At 40.6% G+C, this 23,258-nt stretch overlaps 2 protein-coding genes across 7 annotated transcripts in view; one reads left to right on the top strand and one right to left on the bottom strand.

Annotated features, from left to right (window-relative positions):
• LOC100563814 (plasma membrane calcium-transporting ATPase 1) overlaps positions 1-14,509 on the bottom strand; it is a 46,710-nt gene extending 32,201 nt beyond the window's left edge. For 2 of the 3 annotated variants that reach the window (XM_062977496.1, XM_062977497.1), the window contains exons 1-2: positions 14,374-14,509; positions 10,958-11,110 (exon numbers count right to left, since the gene is read on the bottom strand). The gene's annotated coding sequence lies outside the window, so the exon portion shown is untranslated. The remainder of the gene's footprint in view (positions 1-10,957; positions 11,111-14,373) is intronic. The other variant, XM_016995278.2, reaches the window with a different exon arrangement.
• The window catches only part of ctnna3 (catenin alpha 3), a 1,223,202-nt gene that overhangs the window by 5,256 nt on the left and 1,194,688 nt on the right, over positions 1-23,258 (top strand). For all 4 annotated transcript variants that reach the window (XM_062977502.1, XM_062977500.1, XM_062977501.1 and 1 more), the window contains exon 2: positions 2,045-2,152. In XM_062977502.1, coding sequence (XP_062833572.1) covers positions 2,045-2,152 — 108 coding nt within the window. The remainder of the gene's footprint in view (positions 1-2,044; positions 2,153-23,258) is intronic.

The following is a 23,258-nucleotide window of genomic DNA, read 5'->3' as shown; positions in this document are numbered from 1 at the left end:
AGTTATGGTGAGTAAGCTGCAGAAATGCAAATTAATGAAGGATGTGGAGTGTACATTAATAGAAGCTGATGGACCTGGACATTTCCCATTAGGTACCCAGTTTTACACCCCATCATGTTTAAGATATCCCAACAAAATATTTCAGTTATTTTGGACTAGTAGTGTTGAACACAGGGTCAATTTTACAATATCTCTCCTTCAAAACACAGTGATTGGAAAGTGCTGGTAAAATCATTCAATATGATTCAAGTTTTAGAGCAGGCAGTCATACAACTATAATCTCATTCTGTGTTTTCCTTATCTGGAGAACTTGAGGAGATTTGCCGATGAGTTTCCGGACCCAATTCAAAGTGCAGGTTATTACCTATAAAGCCCAATATGCTTCGGGTCCAACCGCATCTCTTTCTATGAACCGGCACAGGCTTTCAGATCTACCGGGGAGGCCCTCCTCTTGGTCCTGCATCCGTTTCAAGTGTGGCTGGTGGGGACGAGACAGAGGGCCTTCTCAGTGATGGTCCCCCAACTTTGGAACACCTTTTCGAGGGAGATCAGGCTAGCCCCCACTCTCCAAGCCTTCCACACACAATTTAAGATATGGCTTTTCTGACAATCCTTTGACCATATTTAGATTCTTTACTAATATATATGAGGACCTTCAGATTCTTTATCAAGCACTTTACAAGACTGAGTTTGTAAGCCACCTCAAGTCCCTCTGGGAGATGGTGGCGGGGTATAAATAAAGGTATTATTATTATTATTATTATTATTATTATTATTATTATTATTATTATTTCACACTGTGTCCCTCCTAACTAAAGTATCGGGAACCTTCGGATTTGCATTGAATCTATCTTATTGAAGTCCAACTTTAAATTCATTATCCCAAATATTTCCAAATTAGCCCAGGGCAGTTCTGAAATTTGGGCTCACCCAAATCCATACCACATTTCTGTCACAAACCCAGCAGTTATTATATGTAATCCAGAACTAGTATGTAATTATCATATTGGCTTAATAATAGATTTGTGAAACTTGAAAACTTCTGTCTCATTCCACTAAATGAACTTGAGCTAGTTCAGCGTTTCTCAACCTGGGGGTCGGGACCCCTGGGGAGGGGGTTGTGAGGGAGGTTCAGAGGGGTCGCCAAAGACCAGTATTTTCTGTTGGTCATGGGGGTTCTGTGTGGGAAATTTGCCCCAATTCTGTTGTTGGTGGAGTTCAAGGGGATCTTTGATTGTAGGTGAACTATAAATCTCAGCAACTACAACTCCCGAATGTCAAGGTCTAATTTCCCCAAACTCCACCAGTGTTCCCATTTGGACATATTGGGTATTTGTGCTAAGTTTGGTCTAGATCCATCATTGTTTGAGTCCACAGTTCTCTCTGGATATAGGTGAACTACAACTCCAGAACTCAAGGCCAATGCCCACCAAACCCTTTCAGTATTTCCTGTTGGTCATGGGAGTTCTGTGCGCCATATTTGGTTCAATTCCATCATTGGTGAAATTCAGAATGCTGATTGTTGATGAATAATAAATCCCAGCAACTACAATTCCCAAATGACAAAATCAACCCTCCCCCAACCCCACCAGTGTTCAAATTTGGGCGTATCGGGTATTTATGCCAGATTTGGTCCAGTGAATGAAAATACACCCCCTGACTGTGTATCAAATATTTACATTACGGTTAATAACAGTAGCAAAATGACAATTATGAAGTAGCAACAAAAATGTTAAGGTTGAAAACTACTGGTCTAGTTAACCTCTTGCTCTAGGATTGGTAAACCTCATCCTATATATTGCTGTTGCATTGCAGTAGATCATAGAAAGCTGCTGTCAACAAATCAATGCACAAGGGCATTCGCATTTTATTCAGATTGTGATACACACACTTTGTCTTTTTGATAGTCATAGCACTCCTTTGCTGTCTCATTGTATCAGTCCATGATGAAATTATAAACTGCTTAGATCAAGCATGCATCTTTAACTCTGGAAAATTCCATGATGTATTACTACTTAATAAGCTATTATTCTTTTGCCCTTAGGTTAAAATGGCAGCAGGAGTACCACACATGCAAATGAAAATTGATCCACAGAATCTGCAGATTCAAACACGTACTGTGGAGAAGTTGCTGGAGCCTCTCATAATTCAGGTAGAATGGGAAAAAAGAAAACTTATTATGGAATTATAGAATAAAATACAGAGAAATCTATTTTGAGATGGTCTACATGATGCTTCATTTGAATTCAGAAAAGCCACATGCAAAGTTCTAAATCAAGTTTTGCGTAAACAAATCACAATAAATAATTTGAGAACTTGTACGAATCAGATATTGGGGTCTTTTTGGCCTTCTTGTTGTGTGATATATGGTGCCCCTAAGGAAAACCTCTCACAGGGTTTTCTTGGTACAGTTTATTCAGAGCAGGTTTGTCATTGCCATGCTCTGATGTTGAAAGAATGAGATTTGTCTAAGGTCACTATGGTGGTTTTCATGGCTGAGCAAGAATTTGAACTCTTGTCTCCTAGTAGTCCAGCAATCAAGCCACTATACCATGCTAGATACTAGGTGTTGTGAATTTAATGTAAATCAATATTTGTGCATATAGTGTGCACCTTGTGTGGGTTTCATGATCCTCACCTGTTATCATGTGCTATGAAAAGAGGGAGACAACATATGGCAGGTTAGAGATGGGACGCAGCTGACGTTGGTCTGGATTTTGCCTTCCAGGGAAAGAGTTGTTTCATTGCTAGTGGAAGCAAGGATGGCTAAGAAATCATTTTTATGGGTCCACTATGATAAACAGTAAGAGGGGTAGTATTACTGTACTGCATTTTCCGGTGGTGGTTCTAGTAGCAATAATCAGCAATAAGGATGATGCAAGGGCTTACTTCAACCAGGCAGAAACTAAAGTAAACGTTTCCCCTTGACATTAAGTCTAGTCGAGTCCGACTTTGGGGGCATGGTGCTCATCTCCATTTCGAAGCTGAAGAGCCAGGGTTGTCCATAGACACCTCCAAGTTCATGTGGCTGGCATGATTGTATGGAGGGCTGTTACCTTCCTTGGCCTATTGATCTACTCACATTTGCATGTTTTCGAACTGCTAGGTTGGCAGAAGTTGGGGCTAACGATGGGAGCTCACCCTGCTCTATGGATTTGAACCACCAACCTTTTGGTCAGCAAGTTACGCAGCTCAGCAGTTTACCCCACCTCACCACCATGCCCCCAGAAATTAGCTGGCAACTATCACCCAGGAGACCTTTTCATCAGCCGCCCCAAGATTATAAAATGACTTACTTGTTCCAGGGAAGTCATACTACCCCTCTATTCTTCCTTGGTCAGAGCACACCTGGAATACTGTGTCCAACTCTGGGCACCACAATTGAACGGAGATGTTGACAAGCTGGAATGTGTCTAGAGGAGGGTGATTACAATAATCAAGGGTTTAGAGAACAAGCCCTATGAGGAGTGGCTTAAAGAGCTGGGCATGTTTAGCCTACAGAAGAGAAGGCTGAGAGGAGACATGATGTGGGCCATGTATAAATATGTGAGGGGAAGTCATAGGTAGGAGGGAGCAAGCTTGTTTTCTGCTGCCTTGGAGACTAGGATGTGGAACACTGGCTTCAAATGACAGGAAAGGAGATTCTACCTGAACATTAGGAAGAACTTCCTCACTCTGAGAGCTGTTCAGCAGTGGAACTCTCTGCCCTGGAGTGTGGCGGAGGCTCCTACTTTGGAGGCTTTTAAGCAGAGGCGGGATTGCCATCTGTTGGGGTGCTTTGAATGCGATTTTTCTGCTTCTTGGCAGGGGATTGGACAGGATGGCCCACAAGGTCTCTTCCAATTCTGTGATTCTATGAAGAGATCTGACAACTAAATGAGATGTCAGAATTTAAAACAAATTAAAGACTTATCTCTTCTGACAGGCCTATCTTGTCAATTTTAAACTGTGAATTTTAAATTTATATGCTATTAGTATTGGTGCTTTAATATTTGTTCTATGTTTTAATATGTGTATTGTAATAATCTCATGTATTAATATATGTATTTTAACTATGTTGTAACCTGCCTTGAGAGGCAGGTATCAAATATGTTCATCATCATTGTCGTCATCATCATGGCAAGAAGGCTGTCACGGCGGGCTACTGAAGAATTTCAGGACCCTCTCCAGCAAAATGGGTGTATGTTAGTCATGTGCATTCGGGGCTTTCATGTGCCGGCTTTCAGTGAGGGCCCAGATTCGTTTCGATTGCACCTCCGGAAATCGGATATTTGTTCTTCTGTCTTCGGTGCCGAAAGATCAGGGATTTTTCAGCCCATTATTGGGGGGGGGGGGCTTCACCTGTAGGCCCGGGTTCTTTGGGCCTATGGGTGCAGGCTTTGGGTCTATGTGCCCGGGCCTTGCAGGGCCTGCAGCTGAGCGCTGAGTAAGGAACACTCCTTACTCAGTGCTCGGATGCAGAATCTGCAGTAGACCCTGCGAGGGCCGGGTGCCTATGCCCAAAGCCTGCACCCATAGGCCTGGGTGCTTTGGGCCTATGGGTGCAGGCTTTGGGCTTACACACCCGAGTCTCGCAGGGTCTGCAGCCGAGTGCCGAGTAAGGAGTGCCCTGCGAGGTCTGGGCACGTAGACCCAAAGCCTGCACCTATAGGCCTGCAGCCCAGCGCTTTGGGTCTACATCAATCTGAAAAGCAGGCTTGGAGCCAGTACCCACTCCTACCTGCCTTTTGTATTGAGTTGATTTTTGTATCAGGAGGGGCCTTCCCACTCTGTGCCATCCAAATGGACTGTACGAAATGGAAACACAAATCAAACAGATAAGACAAATTTTGGGCCCATGTCTAGTGTATGTGTGTGTTCTGTGGGATTGGTTTACCACATTTGAACTTTTTAGGTAAGGCATATGAAACAAACAAATAAGGCCTTGGGAATCGAAATCCAACTGTGTACTTCTGCCAGATATCATTGCTTACTTCAACAGAATTGCTTTGTTTTTTTCTGGCCTGAAAATCTATTCTAGATCGTTTCTGATAACAGATTTTCAGAGGGTATTTATGTATGCCTGTGTGTGCATGTGTATTTTTTATTTAATATTCTTATATACTGCCCATCTGGCAAGTGTCCTCATGTAATCTGCAAATATAAAACAAAATAAAGCAATTTATAACATGGTGATTTTATATCTGAAAGACATCAACTAAAATGGTATTAAAAAGCTGCTGTGTTACACATTTAAGAGCGAGCATTTCAGCATTTTGCTTGATCACATCTGCTTATTTTATAAAGCCAGTATGTCTCCAGAGTTAGCAGTGACTCACTGTAAAACTTAAAAAGAGTTTTATATTGTGTGCTGTATGCCGTGAAGAGAGCAGCATGTTCTTTAGTGCCATGTGATTTATTACTATAACATACAACAGCCTTCAAATTAGAATTTAATCTCTGATAATGGACAAATTGCTCCATCAAGTCACTAAGTTATAGAGGAATTTATTAATAAATCTTTGTACATATTTTTCCATGCTAACTTAAAAACTTGAATTATCTTGAAACGTTCCCTTAGCACATAGGTAAATTCAGTAATCTAATTTGCATGGATGCCTACCCTCTGATATATCTCACTCACCCTATTCCATTTATTCTGTGTGATAGCTTTCATAGCAGTGTCTATTTGCAGTAAATTCTTTCAGTTGACTACAGATGTTTTCCTCTAGCAATTTTATTTTTATGTTATCATTGTAACTATATGCATTTACATTTTTGAAATACTTGGCCAAGTGATAAAAAAACTGTTCTTTTTTACAGAGTTGCACTTTGTGCTGTTAACTTTACTTTATTGTAGCTCTGTGAACATGGTCCAAAATAATTTCGAAGTTGTTGTTCATTTTCTTTTTACATGTCTACTATAATGTCTCCTCCCGTATGAGCTTACCCTAAATTTAGGACCCATGTTCCTTAACCCCTTGAAGGGGACAAATGGCAGGATTTTCTCTGTAGCAGCACTCTGGCAGTTGAATCCCCCCCCTTCAAAGAAAGTCTCCACATCCCTATTCAGTTTCTGCCCATCACCTAAAAGTGTATTCTTTCAACTAGTCTTCAAGCCATAAAATGAGGAGTAGCTACTGGAGATTAGGGCAGTATACAAAATAAAAGGTCAAAAAATTAACAATATGCTAAGAAACATCAACAACCTTAAATATGCAGTTGATATTAAATATGCAGGTTAAAGATTGGGAAAGGGGTACGGCAGGGCTATATACTTTCACCCTACCTATTCAACTTGTATGCAGAACACATAATGCGACATGCGGTGCTTGATGAAGGCTGGAGTTAAAATTGCTGGAAGAAACATTAACAACCTCAGATATGCAGATGATACCACTTGGATGGCTGAAAGCGAGGAGGAGCTGAGGAGCCTTATCACCAAGGTGAACAAAGAAAGTGCAAAAGCTGGGTTGCAGTTAAACATCAAGAAAACCAAAATTATGGCAACCAGAGTGATTGATAACTGGCAAATAGAGGGAGAAAATGTGGAGGCAGTGACAGACTTTGCATTTCTAGGCGCAAAGATTACTGCAGATGCAGACTGCAGCCAGGAAATCAGAAGACGTTTACTTCTTGGGAGGAGAGCAATGACCAATCTTGATAATATAGTGAAGAATAGATACATCACACTAACAAATGAAGGTCCGCATAGTTAAAGCAGTGGTATTCCCCATAGTAACCTATGGATGTGAGAGCTGGACCATAAGGAAGGCTGAGCGAAGGAAGATAGATGGTGTTGGAGGAAAATCGTGAGAGTGCCTTGGGCCGCAAGAAGATCCAACCAGTCCATACTCCAGGAAATAATGCCCGGCTGCTCACTGGAGGGAAGGATATTAGAGGCAATGAAGTAGATGAAGGAATTTGGCCACATTATGAGAAGACAGGAAAGCTTGGAGAAGAGAATGATGCTGGGAAAATTGAAGGAAAAAGGAAGAAGGGTCGACCAAGGGCATGATGAATAGATAGTATCCTTGAAGTGACTGGCTTGACCTTGGAGGAGCTGGGGGCGGCCATGGCTGATAAGAAGTTCTGGCGTGGGCTGCTCCATGAGGTCATGAAGAGTCGGAAGCAACTGAACAAATAAACAACAAAGCTACTTTGCTCTTTTTAACTGCTTTTTAAAATTGCGTGTGATTTCAGAACTTTTTTTTAAAGAGTAATTCCATTCATCTATTTACCGCTTTAAATGTTTTTATCCATTGCACATTATCTTGGAAGATCTGATCAGCAGAGGAAGGATAAAAGAAATGCCATAAACAAACAAACAAAATTACTATTGATTTCCTAAATAGAGTGCGGTCTATACAATATATTTCCTATTTGTGGTAGGGGGACTATCAACTATATCATCAAGCTCAAGGGTTCTTTCTGAACAGAAATGACTTTGGAAAGTCAAGTTCAGAGAAGAATTATGCATATGCTGCATTGCAATCTTGTTTTTGTAGATGTCCTGCTAGACCAGGCATGGGCAATTTTTTAAACTTGGGGGACGCATCCCAGGCTAAATCGGAGTGCGCAGACCAGGAGGGAGGGGGTTCTCCCCAAGTCCCCTCCTTGCCCTTTCCTCTCCTCCTCCTTCTCTTTCGGAGGCAGAAAGTGAAGGAAAGACGGGAAACGTTTGGATTCCAAAAGGGTTAGCCTTGGTCAGGATGAGATGGTGGATGGGAGAGACAAAGTGTATCCATGAGACCCCATATTCCTTACTTCTGATATAGAATCCTAGAGCTGGAAGAGACCCCCAAAGGCCATCCAGTCTAACCCCTGCCATGCAAGAAGGCACAATCAAAGCAATTTCAGTAGACAGCCTCTGCAGAAAAGCCTCCAGATAAGAAGACTTCATCACACTCCCAGGCAGACTCTGCCACTCTCCAACAGCTCTTACACTCAGTTATTCCTATTCTTTTCAGTTGAATCTCTTTCCCTGCCATGTGAACCCATTGCTCCCTTGTGCCCTGGTCTACAGAGCAGCAGAAAGTCAGTTTTCCCTTTCTCTCCTCCTCAAAGGGACTCCCTTTTAAATCCTGAAAGATTGTTCTTATGTTCCCACTCAACCGTCTCTTCGTCCAGCTAAACATCCCTGAGGAGGAAAGGAGGAAGGAAAAAAGAGAAGAAAGGAAGGAAGGGTGGAAGATAAGGATGGAAAGGAGGGAGCGTGGAAGGGAATAGAGAGGAGGGAGGGAAGGAAGGAAGTAGAAAGAGAGAGGGAAGGAGGGAGGAAAGAATAGAGGGAAGGATGAAAGGGTGGAAGAGAAGGAGGGAAGTAAGGAAAGAAGGGAGGGAGGGAAGGAGGAAGAAGAGAGAGAAGGAAGGAAGGATAGGATAGTGAGAGAGAGGAGGACCTGAGAAAAGAGCCCAAGGGGCCACATCCGGCCCCTGGGCCTGGGTTTGCCCATACCTGTGCTAGACTCTAGAGCAGGGGTCCTCAAACTTTTAAAGCAGAGGGCCGGTTCACAATCCTTCAGACTATGGAGGGGCCGAACTATCATTTGGAGGAAAAAAAATGAACAAATTCCTATGCACACTGCACATGTCTTATTTGTAGTGCAAAACAACAACAACAATGAAAACAATTGTAACCAACATAAACCTATCAGGATTTCATATCCTGAAATATGAATTATGTGGGCCTGCTTCTGGCCAATGAGATAGTCAAGTTCATTAGGATTGTTGTTGTTGTTGTGTGCCTTCAAGTCATTTCAGACTTTGGGCGAGCCTAAGTCTAAAATTATTTATTTATTTATTCATTTACTACATTTATTTATTACATTTATATTCCGCCCTTCTCACCCCGAAAGGGACTCAGAGCAGCTGTATGTACATACAATATAATATATTCTTAGCATAGCACAATATTAGCATTATATATATTGAACTATACCACTATACTGTAATATTATATGTAATACATATAATATAATTAATATTATTATATGGTATTATTAGTATTATATTGTATAACATTATAATATTATTATCAATATTATATGTATATACAATATTTTATATTATTTAAAATGATATAAAAATATTATATTATAAAACTAAGGGTGGGGGCCAGGTAAATGACCTTGGAGGGCCGCATCCGGCCCCCGGGCCTTAGTTTGGGGACCCCTGCTCTAGAGACATCTAGAGAACCAGGGTAAGCAGTTCCCCTGATATCTGGGTCAGCCTAAGGCATTCTGCTTCCTGAGGCAAAGAACAGAATAGGGCTTCTTGTACAGTATTTTGTTTACATAAGTTGTCTGGATTGTCAGTTGAATCTTATGTCAGCACTGACAATGCAACAGCATTGTTCCCTTCATTTGGGGGCAGCAAACTAACCTGGATAGGACAAACTTTGTAGAACACTCAGTTTTATTCTCCAGCAAAAAGAAATGGCCAGGATGCCACTGTTGCTCATCCTGAAACAACTTTCATTGTCTTAATTCATAAAGTAACTCCCAATTCAAATAGATCAATTGAATCAATGGACTTTACCCATGTATTAATCCATCAATCAACAACTGATTCAGTGGATCTACTCCAACAGGCACTCATTAACAGGATTACGACAATATTTGCTACCTAAACCAACCAGCTTTCTTTGCGTAATGATAATAATTGCCCTGTCTAGTAAATGGGTGTTTAGTATTATTATTATATTGTTTGGTTGCATGCTGCAAGTCGCTTCTGGTTGCGAGAGAATTTGCCATCTAAAAAGATGTTGCCCAGGGGTTGCCCAGATGTGTCATGGTCTTGCGGAGAGGCTTCTCTCAGAGATACTCATCGGAACATCTCAGCAAGCAAGAGTCCAAAAGTGGCAGGCTAAAATCTGGGATCTCAACCCATGGCTGATACCAAATGAGAGACTCCCTCCTGGGCACACAGAAGACTGGGCGACTTGGAAAGTGCTGAACAGACTGCGCTCTGGTACCATGAGATGCAGAGCCAACCTTAAGAAATGGGGCTACAAAGTGGAGTCCACAACATGTGAGTGTGGAGAAGAGCAAACCACAGACCACCTATTACAATGCAGCCTGAGCCCTGCCACATGTACAATGGAGAACCTTCTTACAGCAACACCAGAGGCACTCCAAGTAGTCAGTTACTGGTCAAAGGACATTTAGTATCATGTCAAGTTTTTAACTTTGTGTTTTCAAATACATTACAACTGTACCCTTGTTTTGCTTCTAGCACGATAAAAAAAATTATATGTATTTATACCCTACTATATCTCCCCCAAAGGGGACTCAAAGTGGCTTAACATAAAAGCATCAGCATAACCGCCCTGAGTCCCTTAGGGGAGATGGTGGCGGGGTACAAATAAAGATTTATTCTTCTTCTTATAACCATTAAAATATACAAATATATGAAAATAAAAACAGGATTACCTATAAACAATATTTAAAAATTCCCAGTTAAAAATCATTGAGCAAAGGCTGAAGTTCTTTATCTGACAGCTGATAAAATTAGTTCAAAATATGTCACTGTAGAACCAATGCAGTTTCACACCACAGTAACTGTCATGGCTCAATACTAGTTTGGTGAACTGCCAACATTTGGCAGGGAAGACTAAAGACCATGGAAGAAAAGAAAAATCTCCAATTCCCATTGAGCCATGGCAGCCGAAGTGGTGTCAAACTGCTTGATTTTCACAGTGAATCTAGTACCCGTATCTAGGTCATTTTTGCAAGTCTTATTTACAAATACAAGTGACATTTTTTCCACAACTTAATTTCAATAAGTATGTGCAATTCACATTAAGATTGGTAGGAATTATGACACAGAAGTGTCTGGCAGGGTGTTCCCATGTTAATTTTACAACTGAACATGTGCCAAATATAGATTTATCCACAAATAAGCAAGTTTTCTATCCCAGTTTGTTTTAGATTTTAAACTGACGAAATTATTTTAAGTTTCTTTTTACAAAGCTTACTGTGCCTTGGTGCGGGATCCTTCTGCCTTTCCATTTCTCTAGCTTTCTGACAGATGTGCATGGACAGCAGCCAATTTCACTGATGCTCGCTTCTTTTGTACATGTGTTGTTTCATATGACATATTCCTTCCTGCTCTGAAATATTTTTATTAGCTGTAAGACAATAGCAGTGAAATGGGAGAGAATAAGGCAGTGGCCAGGCAGGAATGAAAAGGTTATTTGCCTTTCTTTATATTTGATAGAAAAATGCCTATGCCATCATGTTTTCTTTCTCCTAAACTAGAAATCTAAAACTTCTGAAAAAATGGAGCCACTCAAATCTAGCTGCTATGGCCTGCAGTACTGATAAATGTTTTACTCTACCACCACGGGGACAGAGAATTGGCAATGCAGTAAGGACTGAACCTTGAGTCGCAAGGAACAGGGGTTGATTCCCAAACCAACCAGATTTGGATTTATTCACAAGCATCATGGCACAAAATCATGCACAAGCATTCAGAAATTGTGTCTGGGATGTCAAATAACATTCAAAGAATAATTCATCCCATTATATAAAATGGGATTGGAAACTTCCAGACTTTCTGGGGCTGCTTGTGCCCCCTCCAAAATGCAGAGGGTGGTGCACATCCCATGTGAGCCTGACATCTCCATTTGAAATCCTCAAACAGATCTGTTTTGTCCTCTAATACGCATCAGAGGAATTTTGGTAAATGTCCTCTGCTGAGTTGGTTTGGGCCTAAGAGTGTTTTTGAAAAAAAAAACAACTCCTCTGAATGCCAAAATTTTTGGAATCAATGTGTTGTCAATGTCGAAGTGTCTGGCAAGCCCTAGAAACAGCACCAAAAAAGCCTACTATATGGATATGTGGATGACACCCATTTGGAGCCATGGAGAAGAAAAACTCAGCAAGTTCCTGGACCACCTCAACAGCATCCACCCAAACATACAATTCACCATGGAAAAAGAAAAGGAAGGAAAACTGCCATTTCTAGATGTTCTGGTCATCCACAAACCCAATCAACAATTGGGCCACACAGTCTACAGAAAACCTACACACACAGATAGATACCTTCATAAAAACTCCAACCATCATCCAAGTCAAAAAAGAAGCACAATCAAAGCCCTGACAGACCGTGCACAAAGAATCTGCGAACCTCATCTCCTCCAAGGTGAACTAAACCACCTAAACCGGGCTCTACAGGCCAATGGATACTCCACCACAGGCATCAGAAGAGCTGCAAGGCCAAGAACAAGCCATGAGAGTCAAGACAAAGATCCACCCAGAGGAAAGGTGTTCTTACCATACATCAAGGGAACCACTGACCACATAGGCAAGCTGATGAAGAAACACAGCCTACAAACTATCCACAGACCCACAAAGAAAATCCAACAAATGCTACAGTCAGCGAAGGACAAGAGGGATCCTCTCACCTCTGCAGGAGTCTACCGGATACCATGCAGCTGTGGACAAGTCTACATAGGGACCACCAAACGCAGCACCCAAACACAAATCAAAGAACACGAAAGACACTGCAGATTAACTCAACCACAGAAATCAGCCATAGCAGAGCACCAGATGAACCAAACTGGATACAGTATATTATTTGAGAACACAGAAATGCTTGACCACTCCAACAACTATCATGTCAGACTACACAGAGAAGCCATTGAAATCCACAAGCATGTGGACATCTTCAACAGAAAGGAGGAAACCATGAAAATGAACAAAATCTGGCTACTAGTATTAAAAAACTCAAAAATCAGAACAGTAGATGGGAAGCAACACTCTGAGGGCAGAGGAGCTCCAGGGATGACTAATGACTCTGAACAAAGGATGCCCCCCAGGCAAGAGACGAACCTTTCCAATGCTAATTAGAGTGATTAACTGCAGCATTCACACAACATTCCAACTGACAAAGAACTCTTCTCACACCCTGGACTTCCCACAGATATATATTAACCTTCCTTGCCTAGTTTCTCCATGCCTCACAACCTCTGAGGATGCCTGCCATAGATGTGGGCGAAACGTCAGGAGAAAATACTTCTGGAACATGGCCATACAGCCCGGAATACATACAACAATCCTATTATTATTATTATTATTATTATTATTATTATTATTATTATTATTATTATTATGTTCTTTTACGTTAAAATGAAGTTAGTTATGCTACTAATATGCTGCCTCCAAAGGCAGAATATGTAATTTAGCACTTGCTTCCGTCAAGGCTGAGTACATAATGTGGTGAATATTACACCATCAATTAAGAAAGATACTGAGGTACTTAAAGTGGTGGAACTGTGTGACAAAAGCTACTATTGGTCAATAAATTTCCTTTTGACTGTGTTAGCTACTCTACCAGTAACAACATGCAGTGTGGAAAGATCATTTTCAACCATGAAGAGAGTGAAAAGTGTATCTAGAAGTTTAATGACAGACCAGAGACTTAGTGGACTAGCAATGATTTCCATCCATTGGGACATCACTATCAAACCAGAAAAAGTAATTGACAAAATGGCTGGAGAGAAGAAAAGAAGACTGATGTAAAAGTCAAAGAGTATTCTAAACATTTTGTTAATGAAAGTAAATAAATAACATTTATTATTTAAACTGTTATGTTTATTCATATCATGATCTGATCACCATGCTCAATATATCCCATATGCATGGAGGTATTAGGATAATGATATGAAAGGTTTGCTAGGGTAGATCCTCTCTCACTCAGACTCAGTCTGTATGATCTTGCAATGCTTTTCCTGCTTTGCCCTCCCCTAGGTAGGTAGCAGCCAGACAATAGAGGTACATTGTAATGCTCTTTGCTAGAACCATTTGCCTAATGGAAAAAAATATGGGCAAATATGGTATTATGCCTAGCAATCCCTGCTAAGAGTAATAAGCCCTTCTCTATCATTCAGGAGAGAGCCACACACAGAGCCACATCATTGCTCTTTTATCTTAATTGTACTACATGTAAAAAATTATGATACCCAGCAAGGTGTAGTGTAGTGGTTCTCAACATGTGTGTCCCCAGGTGTTTTGGCTTACAACTCCCAGAAATCCTAACAGTTGGTAAACTTGCTGGTATTCTTAGGCGTTGTAGGCCAAAACACCTGGGGACCCACACGTTAAGAACCACTGGTGTAAGTGGTTTGAGTGTTGGACTATGACACTAGTAGACCAGAGTTTGAATCCCTGCTCAACCTCTGAAACCCATTGGGTGATGTTTGGACAGGCACATTCTCTCCACTTCAGAGGAAGGCAAAGGCAAAAACCTCTCTAAATAAATCTTGCCAAGAAAACTCATTGGTAGGTTGGCCTTATGTTGCCATAAACAGGAAATTACTTGAAGGCACACAATAACAACAAAAATGCACATTATGCATTTGAATTTTTTTAATAAAAAATTCAGCCTTACCTAATGTGTGAGAGGGCCAGGTTATGTCTCCCTTATAGTGGGGCCCTGTCCAACTATTGCCATCTTCTTCTTGGCTACCCAGCTTCCCAACTGACTGCCTCTAACTGACACAACTGTTTGCATTCCTTTCCACTGCAGTCGCCCTTCTCAACATTCCAATCCATCCCATTGAGCAAAGCCTTCCTACCATTTCGTGTAATGTTATCGGTGGAACACAGAAGGTGGCTGGATTGCTGTCCATTGCTCTTACATTAAAAATAAGTCAATACAAAATAAAATGCCAAAAAATTAACAATATGCTAAGAAACATCAACAACCTTAAATATGCAGGTGATATTAAATATGCAGCTTCAAGATCGGGAAAGGGGTACAGCAGGGTCTGTATACTCTCACCCTACCTATTCAACTTGTATCCAGAACACATCATGTGATGTGTGGGGCTTGATGAATCTAAGGCTGGAGTTAAAATTGCTGGAAGAAACATTAACAACCTTAGACACACAGATGATACCACTCATATGGCTGAAAGCGAGAGGGGGCTGAGGATCCTTATCACCAAGGTGAAAGAAGAAAGTGCAAAAGATGGGTTACAGTTAAACATTAAGAAAACCAAGATTATGGAAACCAGACTGATTGACAACTGGCAAATAGAGGAAGAAAACATGGAGGCAATGACGGACTTTGTATTTCTAGGCGCAAAGATTATTGCAGACACAGACTGCAGCCAGGAAATCAGAAGACGTTTACTTCTTGGAGGAGAACAATGATTAATCTTGATAAATAGTGAAAGGCAGAGACATCACACTGGCAACGAAGGTCCGCATAGTTAAAGCAATGGTATTCCCCATAGTAACCTATGGATGCAAGAGCTGGACCATAAGGATGCTGAGCGAAGGAAGACAGACACATTTGAACTGTGGTGTTGGAGGAAAGTTCTGAGAGTGCCTTGGACCGCAAGAAGATCCAACCAATCCATACTCCAGGAAATAATGCCCAACTGCTCACTGGAGGGAAGGATATTAGAGGCAAAGATGAAGTAATTTGGCCACATCATGAGAAGACAGGAAAGTTTGGAGAAGAGAATGATGCTGGGGAAAATGGAAGGAAAAAGGAAGAGGGGCCGACCAAGGGCAAGATGGATGGATGGTGTACTTGAAGGGACTGGCTTGACATTGAAGGAGCTGGGGGAGGTGATGGCCGACAGGGAGCTCTGGGCTGGTCCATGAGGTCATGAAGAATCGGAAGTGACTGAACCAATAAACAGCAACAAGCAGACTGGCAGCCAGTGGAGCTGACACAACAGGGGGTTGTGTGCTCCCTGTATGCTGCTCCGGTGAGCAATCTGGCTGCTGCCTGTTAGACCACTTGAAGCTTCCGAACAGTCTTCAAAGACAACCTCATGTAGAGTGCATTGCAGTAGTCTATTTGGGATTTAACGAGAGCGTGGACTAGCAGAGTGTGATGTGCAGTGGTTGATCTGTCACAAAGAGTCGGAAGCGACTGAACGAATAAACAACAACAATGCTAAGAAACCAGCAGCTAATTGACAATCCAAATTTGAGTCATCAAAAGCTACAAGTTGAACAAAAATGAATAATGTTAATGGATACTTAGAAGATTCAGGCAGAGGATAAATACCTTATGGATGATGATTTTTCAGTTACTGCAGCAGAGCACGGCTGATACCTGCTAGATATCTATTTCATTTTCAAAGGAACAGGACAGGAGCGGGGCTTCCAAAGATGACCATAATGAATAAATGGGTTCATGAAGAAGGAGGCAATCTTTCTGTTACCTCTAGGATGTATTTACTATGATTATTTTTAAAACCTTCTGAAATTGACTGCTGTCACTTAAGTTCACTGAGAATGTATGAGGGAGAATTCAATGTGTGCAGTGGTTAGCAATTCTGATTGAGCATTAAAGAAATGGATTGCTAAATTTGTAGTCTAAGATATCCATCAAAGATAAGAAGGGTGCTAGCCTAATATTAGACTAAAGTGGCTTCACTTATAATAAAAGTACGAGAATAGGAAACAGGAAGAAAAGATGCAGAAAGATCCTTGTTTACATCTCAGAGAGGTTATGATATATGGACAAGAGATGAGGAAACAACTCTGAAAACAAACCTATTGTTGGGTTGCTGTAAGTTTTACAGGCTATATGGCCATGTATGGATGAGCTTCCGCTGTTAGTCCCAGCTTCTGCCAACCTAGCAGTTCAAAAACATGCAAATGTGAGTAGATCAATAGGTACCGCTTAAGCGTGAAGGTAACGGTGCTCCATGCAGTCAGCCCGACCACATGACCTTGGAGATGTCTATGGACAACGCCGGCTCATCGGCTTAGAAATGGAGATGAGTACCAATCCCCAGAGTTGGACACAACTAGACTTAATGTCAGGGGGAAACCTTTACCTTTACTATGGCCATGCTCCAGAAGCATTCTCTCCTGATGTTTCACTTGCATCTATGACAGGCATCCTGAGAGGTTGTGAGGTCTTTATTGCTGTACTCTCAAAGATGCCTTGAACTCTTTTAAATGTTGAGTGTTATTTCCAACAATATAGACAACTCTCAGAACTTATAATGTATCCTGTAATCAAAGTTTCTTCCTGTAATATGAAGCAGCACCAAAGGCTTGGAACTTCCTCCTGATGAAAGTCAATAGGCTTCATCCCTTCTGAGTTTTTGGTGACCAGTCAAAACTCCACTGCTTTGTATGGCATTTGGTTCGTAAACCTGGAGTTGTCCTTAAGGATTGAGTGTGTTTAAAATTATTTTTAAACAATTGTTTTGGTTTCTGCTCTGATCTGTTTTTATCTGTTGTACATCACCTTACAAATGTGCAAACAAGAAATATGATGGCTTTACATCTCCTTGGAAATGGTGGAGGGCTTTTTAATTAGGATTATGTACAGTGGGCCCGCCGCATCTTCAGGAGTTCATTTCTGAGGACTGCTACAGATACAGAAAAATAGATGTTGATGCCCCATATTATCAAAAGCAGTGATATGAATGTGCATGCTTCATTATGTTCATGTTCCTGCCATATTTACTAATATGGGGTGTTGTGATCTGTGATCGCTGGAAATTGCAGATCTGGATCCCATGGGTTCGGAAGGCCCACTTTACTGAATTCAGGGCAGCCTGAAAAGAGAGGGGAAATCCCTAGTTGAGCCTCCTTGGCAGAGTGCAACTCTGATTCTCCTCTTCTTTCCCTCCTGTTAATTGAGTACAAACTACCTTTGCACTTTGAAGTCAGTTTAGAGCAATTGAAGGAAGCCAAGGATGAACCCAACATTCCAGTTACTCTTTATCAGTTATCCCAGTATATACTGTATACTAGTTGGCCAGTTCAAAGCATATGGACTAGTTGGGGTGCTCCTTGCTCTATGTTACAGCAAAATCTATGAGCCAATAAAAATGTAAGCACTAGTAATGAACTTCACCTTGCACATAGTTATTGCTGCCATCCCGCTAACCCCATCCTTTGCTGCTCTTACTTGGTTTTACTGTTAACATTAACCTTCTGCTAAGTTGTGGATATTTTCCCCAACTGAAATACCTATCCATAAGCAAGTCTCTTTCCTCTGCAATCTTATATGAAAATAAAGTAATTGACAAAGGATGAGATTAAGGAGGTTTAATGAGAACTATTGAGGAATAGTTTGACTGTATGTACTATTTCTGGACAGCTGTGAATTCACTGCTTCATTACAAAGCTATAGTACTTTTGTTCCCTCCAAATGTTCACACACACATGCAATTAAAATATAATTGGATTAAAAGTGGTGCTTGTCATGAAAAATATGGATTTCTTGTATTTATGCATTGTGCTGTGGGTGGAAAACTGACGAGATTATATAAATAGGTGGGCTTTAAAATATTATTTTAAATTTAATTTTATTTTTATTTATTCAAATAGACATACATTTGTAAGTTTTTGTTGCATACAGTGCATTTCTCATATAATGTATTTTCTTTAAGGGGTCACAGTCTTCTATTTAAATAGTACATGTAAAGGTATCATAGGCTCTAAATTAATATCCGTTTCCTCATTATCTACTGTCTTATAGGTTTCCCTATGTACATTTTTAGTATTATTTTACATTGAGATATTGGATCTTCTAGTTCAAGTTCAAGTTCACTTTATTACAGTCAATGACCAGCTCATAAGACGAGGGACACAGTTCTGCACAAACACATCAGGTCTAAGGTTGGGGAAATTGTGATGTTGGATCATTGGTTGCCATTCATTTGCAAAGTTAAAATTTCTCCCCTTAAGAGTACAGTTATTTTATCCACTATCAGCAAATCTGTAATTTATTTTTCCCATTCTTCTAAGGGAGGTATCTCTGATGTTTTCCAATATCTGGCATATACAGTGTTTCCTCACCACTTCACGGTTCACTTTTTGCGGATTCGTTGTTTCGCCGTTTTTCAATAAACTCTAGCTACAGTTATGAAGTAGCAACAAAAATAATTTTGTGGTTGGGGGTCATCACAATATGAGGAACTGTACTAAGGGGTTGCGGCATTAGGAAGGTTGAGAACCACTCTTCTAGGGGTTTCATTTCTGAGTTTTCCAAGTCAGTCTGGATCTGCTCCCTGTAAGTTAACTATTTCCCTTGTAGGATATTCTCCCTTTTGTAGTATGCTTCATGTGAGGACATCCACTCCGGTGTCTTGGTGTAAATTCTTTTTTAATATCTGTTCCAGGTGTTTAGAGTTGGTCTCCATATGTAATGGTCATTAAATATGCTTGTTGGTTTGGCCTTTTGTATGTCCAAATATCCATTCCATCCAAATGGAAGATTTATGCCTTCTAAATCTAGTAGCTTGTTGTCTTCTAGGGTCACCCATTCTTTAATCCAGTTCAAACAGCATACATGAAAGTAGAGTTGTAAATTTGGAAGAGATAAGCCACCTCTTGATACCAGAATTGAAATCCAAGTATGGCCTGGACATTCCATAAAAAAAAAACTTTAGAGTGAGGTCACTTTAATTATATGTCCAACCTGACCTTCCTCCTCAAAGTTCAGATTGGTTTGCATCTGTCTCCAAGGCAGTCACCCATTCATCCATCCTTACAGGGCCACAACTCCTTGGTTTCAATTATGGAGCTATGTTGTTCATTTTCAGATCATTGTAGTCACTGTTATGAAATGTGATGTATAAGGCCAGGACTAAAATTGACATGTTCTTGCCTTGCTCTGTGTTGGCTACAATAAGCACACTGCATTCCCACACTCATCACCACTTATAATTGCTTTGAACTAAGGCCAGTTTGACTTGTTAATTTTCTTCCCTGTGTGTCAGCAGAGTGACTGCTGAGATAATGTGATCTTTATTTTATATCCCTTAGAAAATTTCCTCCCCAGGGTGCCTACATCATAACATCTTTAAAACAAGTTGATTTAGGGCCAATTCTAGAGATTTTTGGTGAGATCCGTTCAGAGCCGATTCCTTAATTTATTGTGAAATGTTGGAGAATATGCAAAAGTGATATTTAAATAACAGAATAAATATAGCTTGAAAATATATTTATACATGCAACTGCCCTAGATTTTTTTCCAGAAGCCACCCACGAATAAATTCCTGATGGGAGGAGAGGGCACTTCTAAAATGTAGTCCTTATTTATTTATTTACTTTATTTTTATTCCGCCCCCCCCCCCCCCCCAATATAGGTAGCTAACAATAAATATAAAACAATGCTTATTAAAAACAACCCAAAGACATTAAGATATACAGTAGAGTCTCACGTATACAAGACTCGCTTATCCAAGGTTCTGGATTATTCAATGCATTTTTGTAGTCAATGTTTTCAATATATCGTGGTATTTTGGTGCTAAATTCGTAAATATAGTAATTGCAACATAACATTACTGCGTATTGAACTACTTTTTCTGTCAAATTTGTTGTATAACATGATGTTTTGATGCTTAATTTGTAAAATCATAACCTAATTTGATGTTTAATAGGCTTTTCCTTAATCCCTCCTTATTATCCAAGATATTCACTTATCCAAGGTTATGCTGGCCCGTTTAGCTTGGATAAGTGAGACTCTACTGTACATTGAAAAAAATAAAAACAATTAAACAATTTATACTGTTAGAAACATTGAACTTTAAGAATAAATTAGCAAAACTTTATATAAACCTTAGCATTCAAATCACACTGGCTTTCAATGCCCACCCCACACCCACCCACACACACACACACACACATGCACGCACACACTTTGGGTCCAGGCTATTTAACCAACCGCATCTCTACATACAAACCAATGAAAGGTTGAATGTGTGGATATCTCTTTTTGTGTGTTAAATGTGGTCTGTGGGAGGAGAGGGGCTTGGAGATATTTGCAGCTTTTCCACATTTGCATAGGTTTAGCATCCATAACCCCCACAAATATGGAGGGCTGATTCCATGTGCTTTATTCATGACTTTATAAATGGTTTTGACCATATTTGTTTTAATTTTTGGAAGCTGCATTGGGCCTTTGTATTGGTGAAAATGCAGGCTAAAAATCAATAAAATAAAAAGGTGTAAAGAGATATGTTACACTAAATTATATTGCAGGGCTTTTAGTAAAGGTATCATGATATTTGACAGATTAAAACCTCTGAGTCCTTAATGAAGAGTTGCCAAAAAAATGGAGGATGGCATTTGAATATTTGGAAAGAAAGCCAAATGTTGACTTGGAAGTAGCCGCAATAGGAATTTACTAAAGTCGTTATAAGGGTAGATTTTATTGGATCCTAGCTTGGGGACCCAGTGGTGCCTGGGTTGTTTGAAAAAGGCATTGTTTTTGCTGGGGTGTTAACTCATATCAGTTTGGTAATCTGTAGCTCTATTTCTTAGAAAAAAAGTCAGTGTTTGCTTTTGTTTTTTTATGAATGCTCCTATTAGAAAATGCATAAGGATGTGGGTGAACTGAAATTCCACAAAACATGGGTCTATCCTCCCCAAACCCTGCCAATATTCACAGTTGGCCAGGTTGGGTCTGTGCACCAAGTGTGGGCCAGATATATCTTCTGCTGGATTCAGTGTTTTTAAAAACATGTGAACTATAAGTCCTGGCTGCCAAGGGCAATCACGTCCAAACCCTACCAGTATACAAAGTTGGCTGTGTTGGGTCTGTGTGCCAAGTGTGGTCCAGATCCGTCATTGGTGAGATTCAGAGGGCTCACTGAATACAGGTGAACTATAACTCCCAGATTTCAAGGTCAATCACCCCCAAAGTCCACTGGTATGCATATTTCGTTATGTTGGTACACAGTTGGGTACACAGACCCAACATGGCCAAGTGTGATTCAAATCTGTAATCAGCTTGGTTCAGTGCTCTGGATGTAGGTGAACTACAACTCTCATATTCTAAGGTCAACTTCCTTAGAACCCTACCAGTATGCACAGTTGGCCATGTAGGGTCTGTGTACCAAGTTTGGTCCAGATCCATTACTTGCTGGGTTTAGTGTTCTCTGAATACAGGTGAACTATAACTCTCTGACGCCAAGGTCAATTACCCCAAGTTGGCAGTGTTGGGTCTGTGTGCCAAGTTTGGTCCAGATCCTTCATTGGTGGGGTTCAGAGGGCTCATGGAATACAGGTGAACTATAACTCCCAGAGTTAAAGGTCAGTCACCCCCAAAGTCCATCAGTGTTCCCAGTTGGCCATGTTGAATTTGTGTACCAAGTTTGGTCCAGATCCTTCATCGGATGGGTTCAGTGTACTCTGAATATGGGTGAACTTGGTCACCTGGATGTCAAGGTCAATCACCCCCAAACCCGCCAGTATGCAAATTTGGCCATGTTTGGCCTGTGTGTCAAGTTGGTTCCAGGTCCATCATTGGTGAGGTTCTGAGTGCTCTTAGATTGCAGGTGGATTATACCTCCTAGTCCCTACAATTCCTATAAATCATGGTGAATTCTCCCCAAACCTCTATAGTATGTTCAGTTGCTGATCAATTCCTCTGTTTGCTGTATGCCATAGGAAAGGGTAGGAAAGGGTTAAGGGAGAGGCAGTGGGCGGGGTCATCCAAGTGGAGAGAGAAAGGAATACTGGGATGCGCTTGCTGTAACCTGCAATGTCCTTGGAGGGGAGTGACTTGGTGGCTCCACAGCACTGAGAATTGTCTGTGTGAATGGACACTCGTGCCACATACACACATACAGATTTTCACTTTTATTGTGTGTATAGATGGGATTGAGAATGAGTAGTGACTGAGGTCATGGGTGGTGGTATCACAGGTGTGAGGTAGGAGGTAAAATATTTGTTAGAATGTTGCAATGTATCTGTTTGGCTAGTTAATGCAATTTGTCCTTACACATGTCACTTGTATACAAAAAATTAACACTGAAAACTTTTGAGTCTTTATAAGTCAAGCTTTGGCTTTTGAACATATTGATAGCTCCCTTCCCACATTATAGTGCACAGGGAGAGTGGTTTTCTTAAGAAGTTTTTCAGTATGACTAGAGGCTTGTAAACATCTTTAGAATTATTGGGCAGTGTGCCTCTATGTTCTTCTGCGTGCACAGTATTCAGTTTCACTGACATTTCCCACCTCTACTCAGTGTTGCAGAACTTTTCAATCTAAATTTGTGTTCTTGGTTACCTGATTAAACTGTGTGTGTCCATTTGTCTCCAAAAGCGATGACTTGGTGTCCATTTGGATGTGTATCTATTACTGGTACTTTTGAAATGCCTTGCCTCAGCTCAAGGTTCATATATTATATGGCTTTAAGAACTTTAACAATCATTGTTCCTTGACCTTGTTTTTTTTTTTGTTAACTGCACTTGTTATTTTTTTGTTAACTGGAATTGGAGAAATGTAACCTCTTCAAGAAAAGAACTGAAGGTATTGAAAATTATTTTTTATTTTAG

Source organism: Anolis carolinensis, chromosome 3 (genome assembly GCF_035594765.1).
Source record: "Anolis carolinensis isolate JA03-04 chromosome 3, rAnoCar3.1.pri, whole genome shotgun sequence".
NCBI lineage: Eukaryota > Metazoa > Chordata > Lepidosauria > Squamata > Dactyloidae > Anolis > Anolis carolinensis.
Note: the sequence above shows the minus strand (reverse complement) of the source record. Positions and strands in the feature narration are given on the sequence as shown.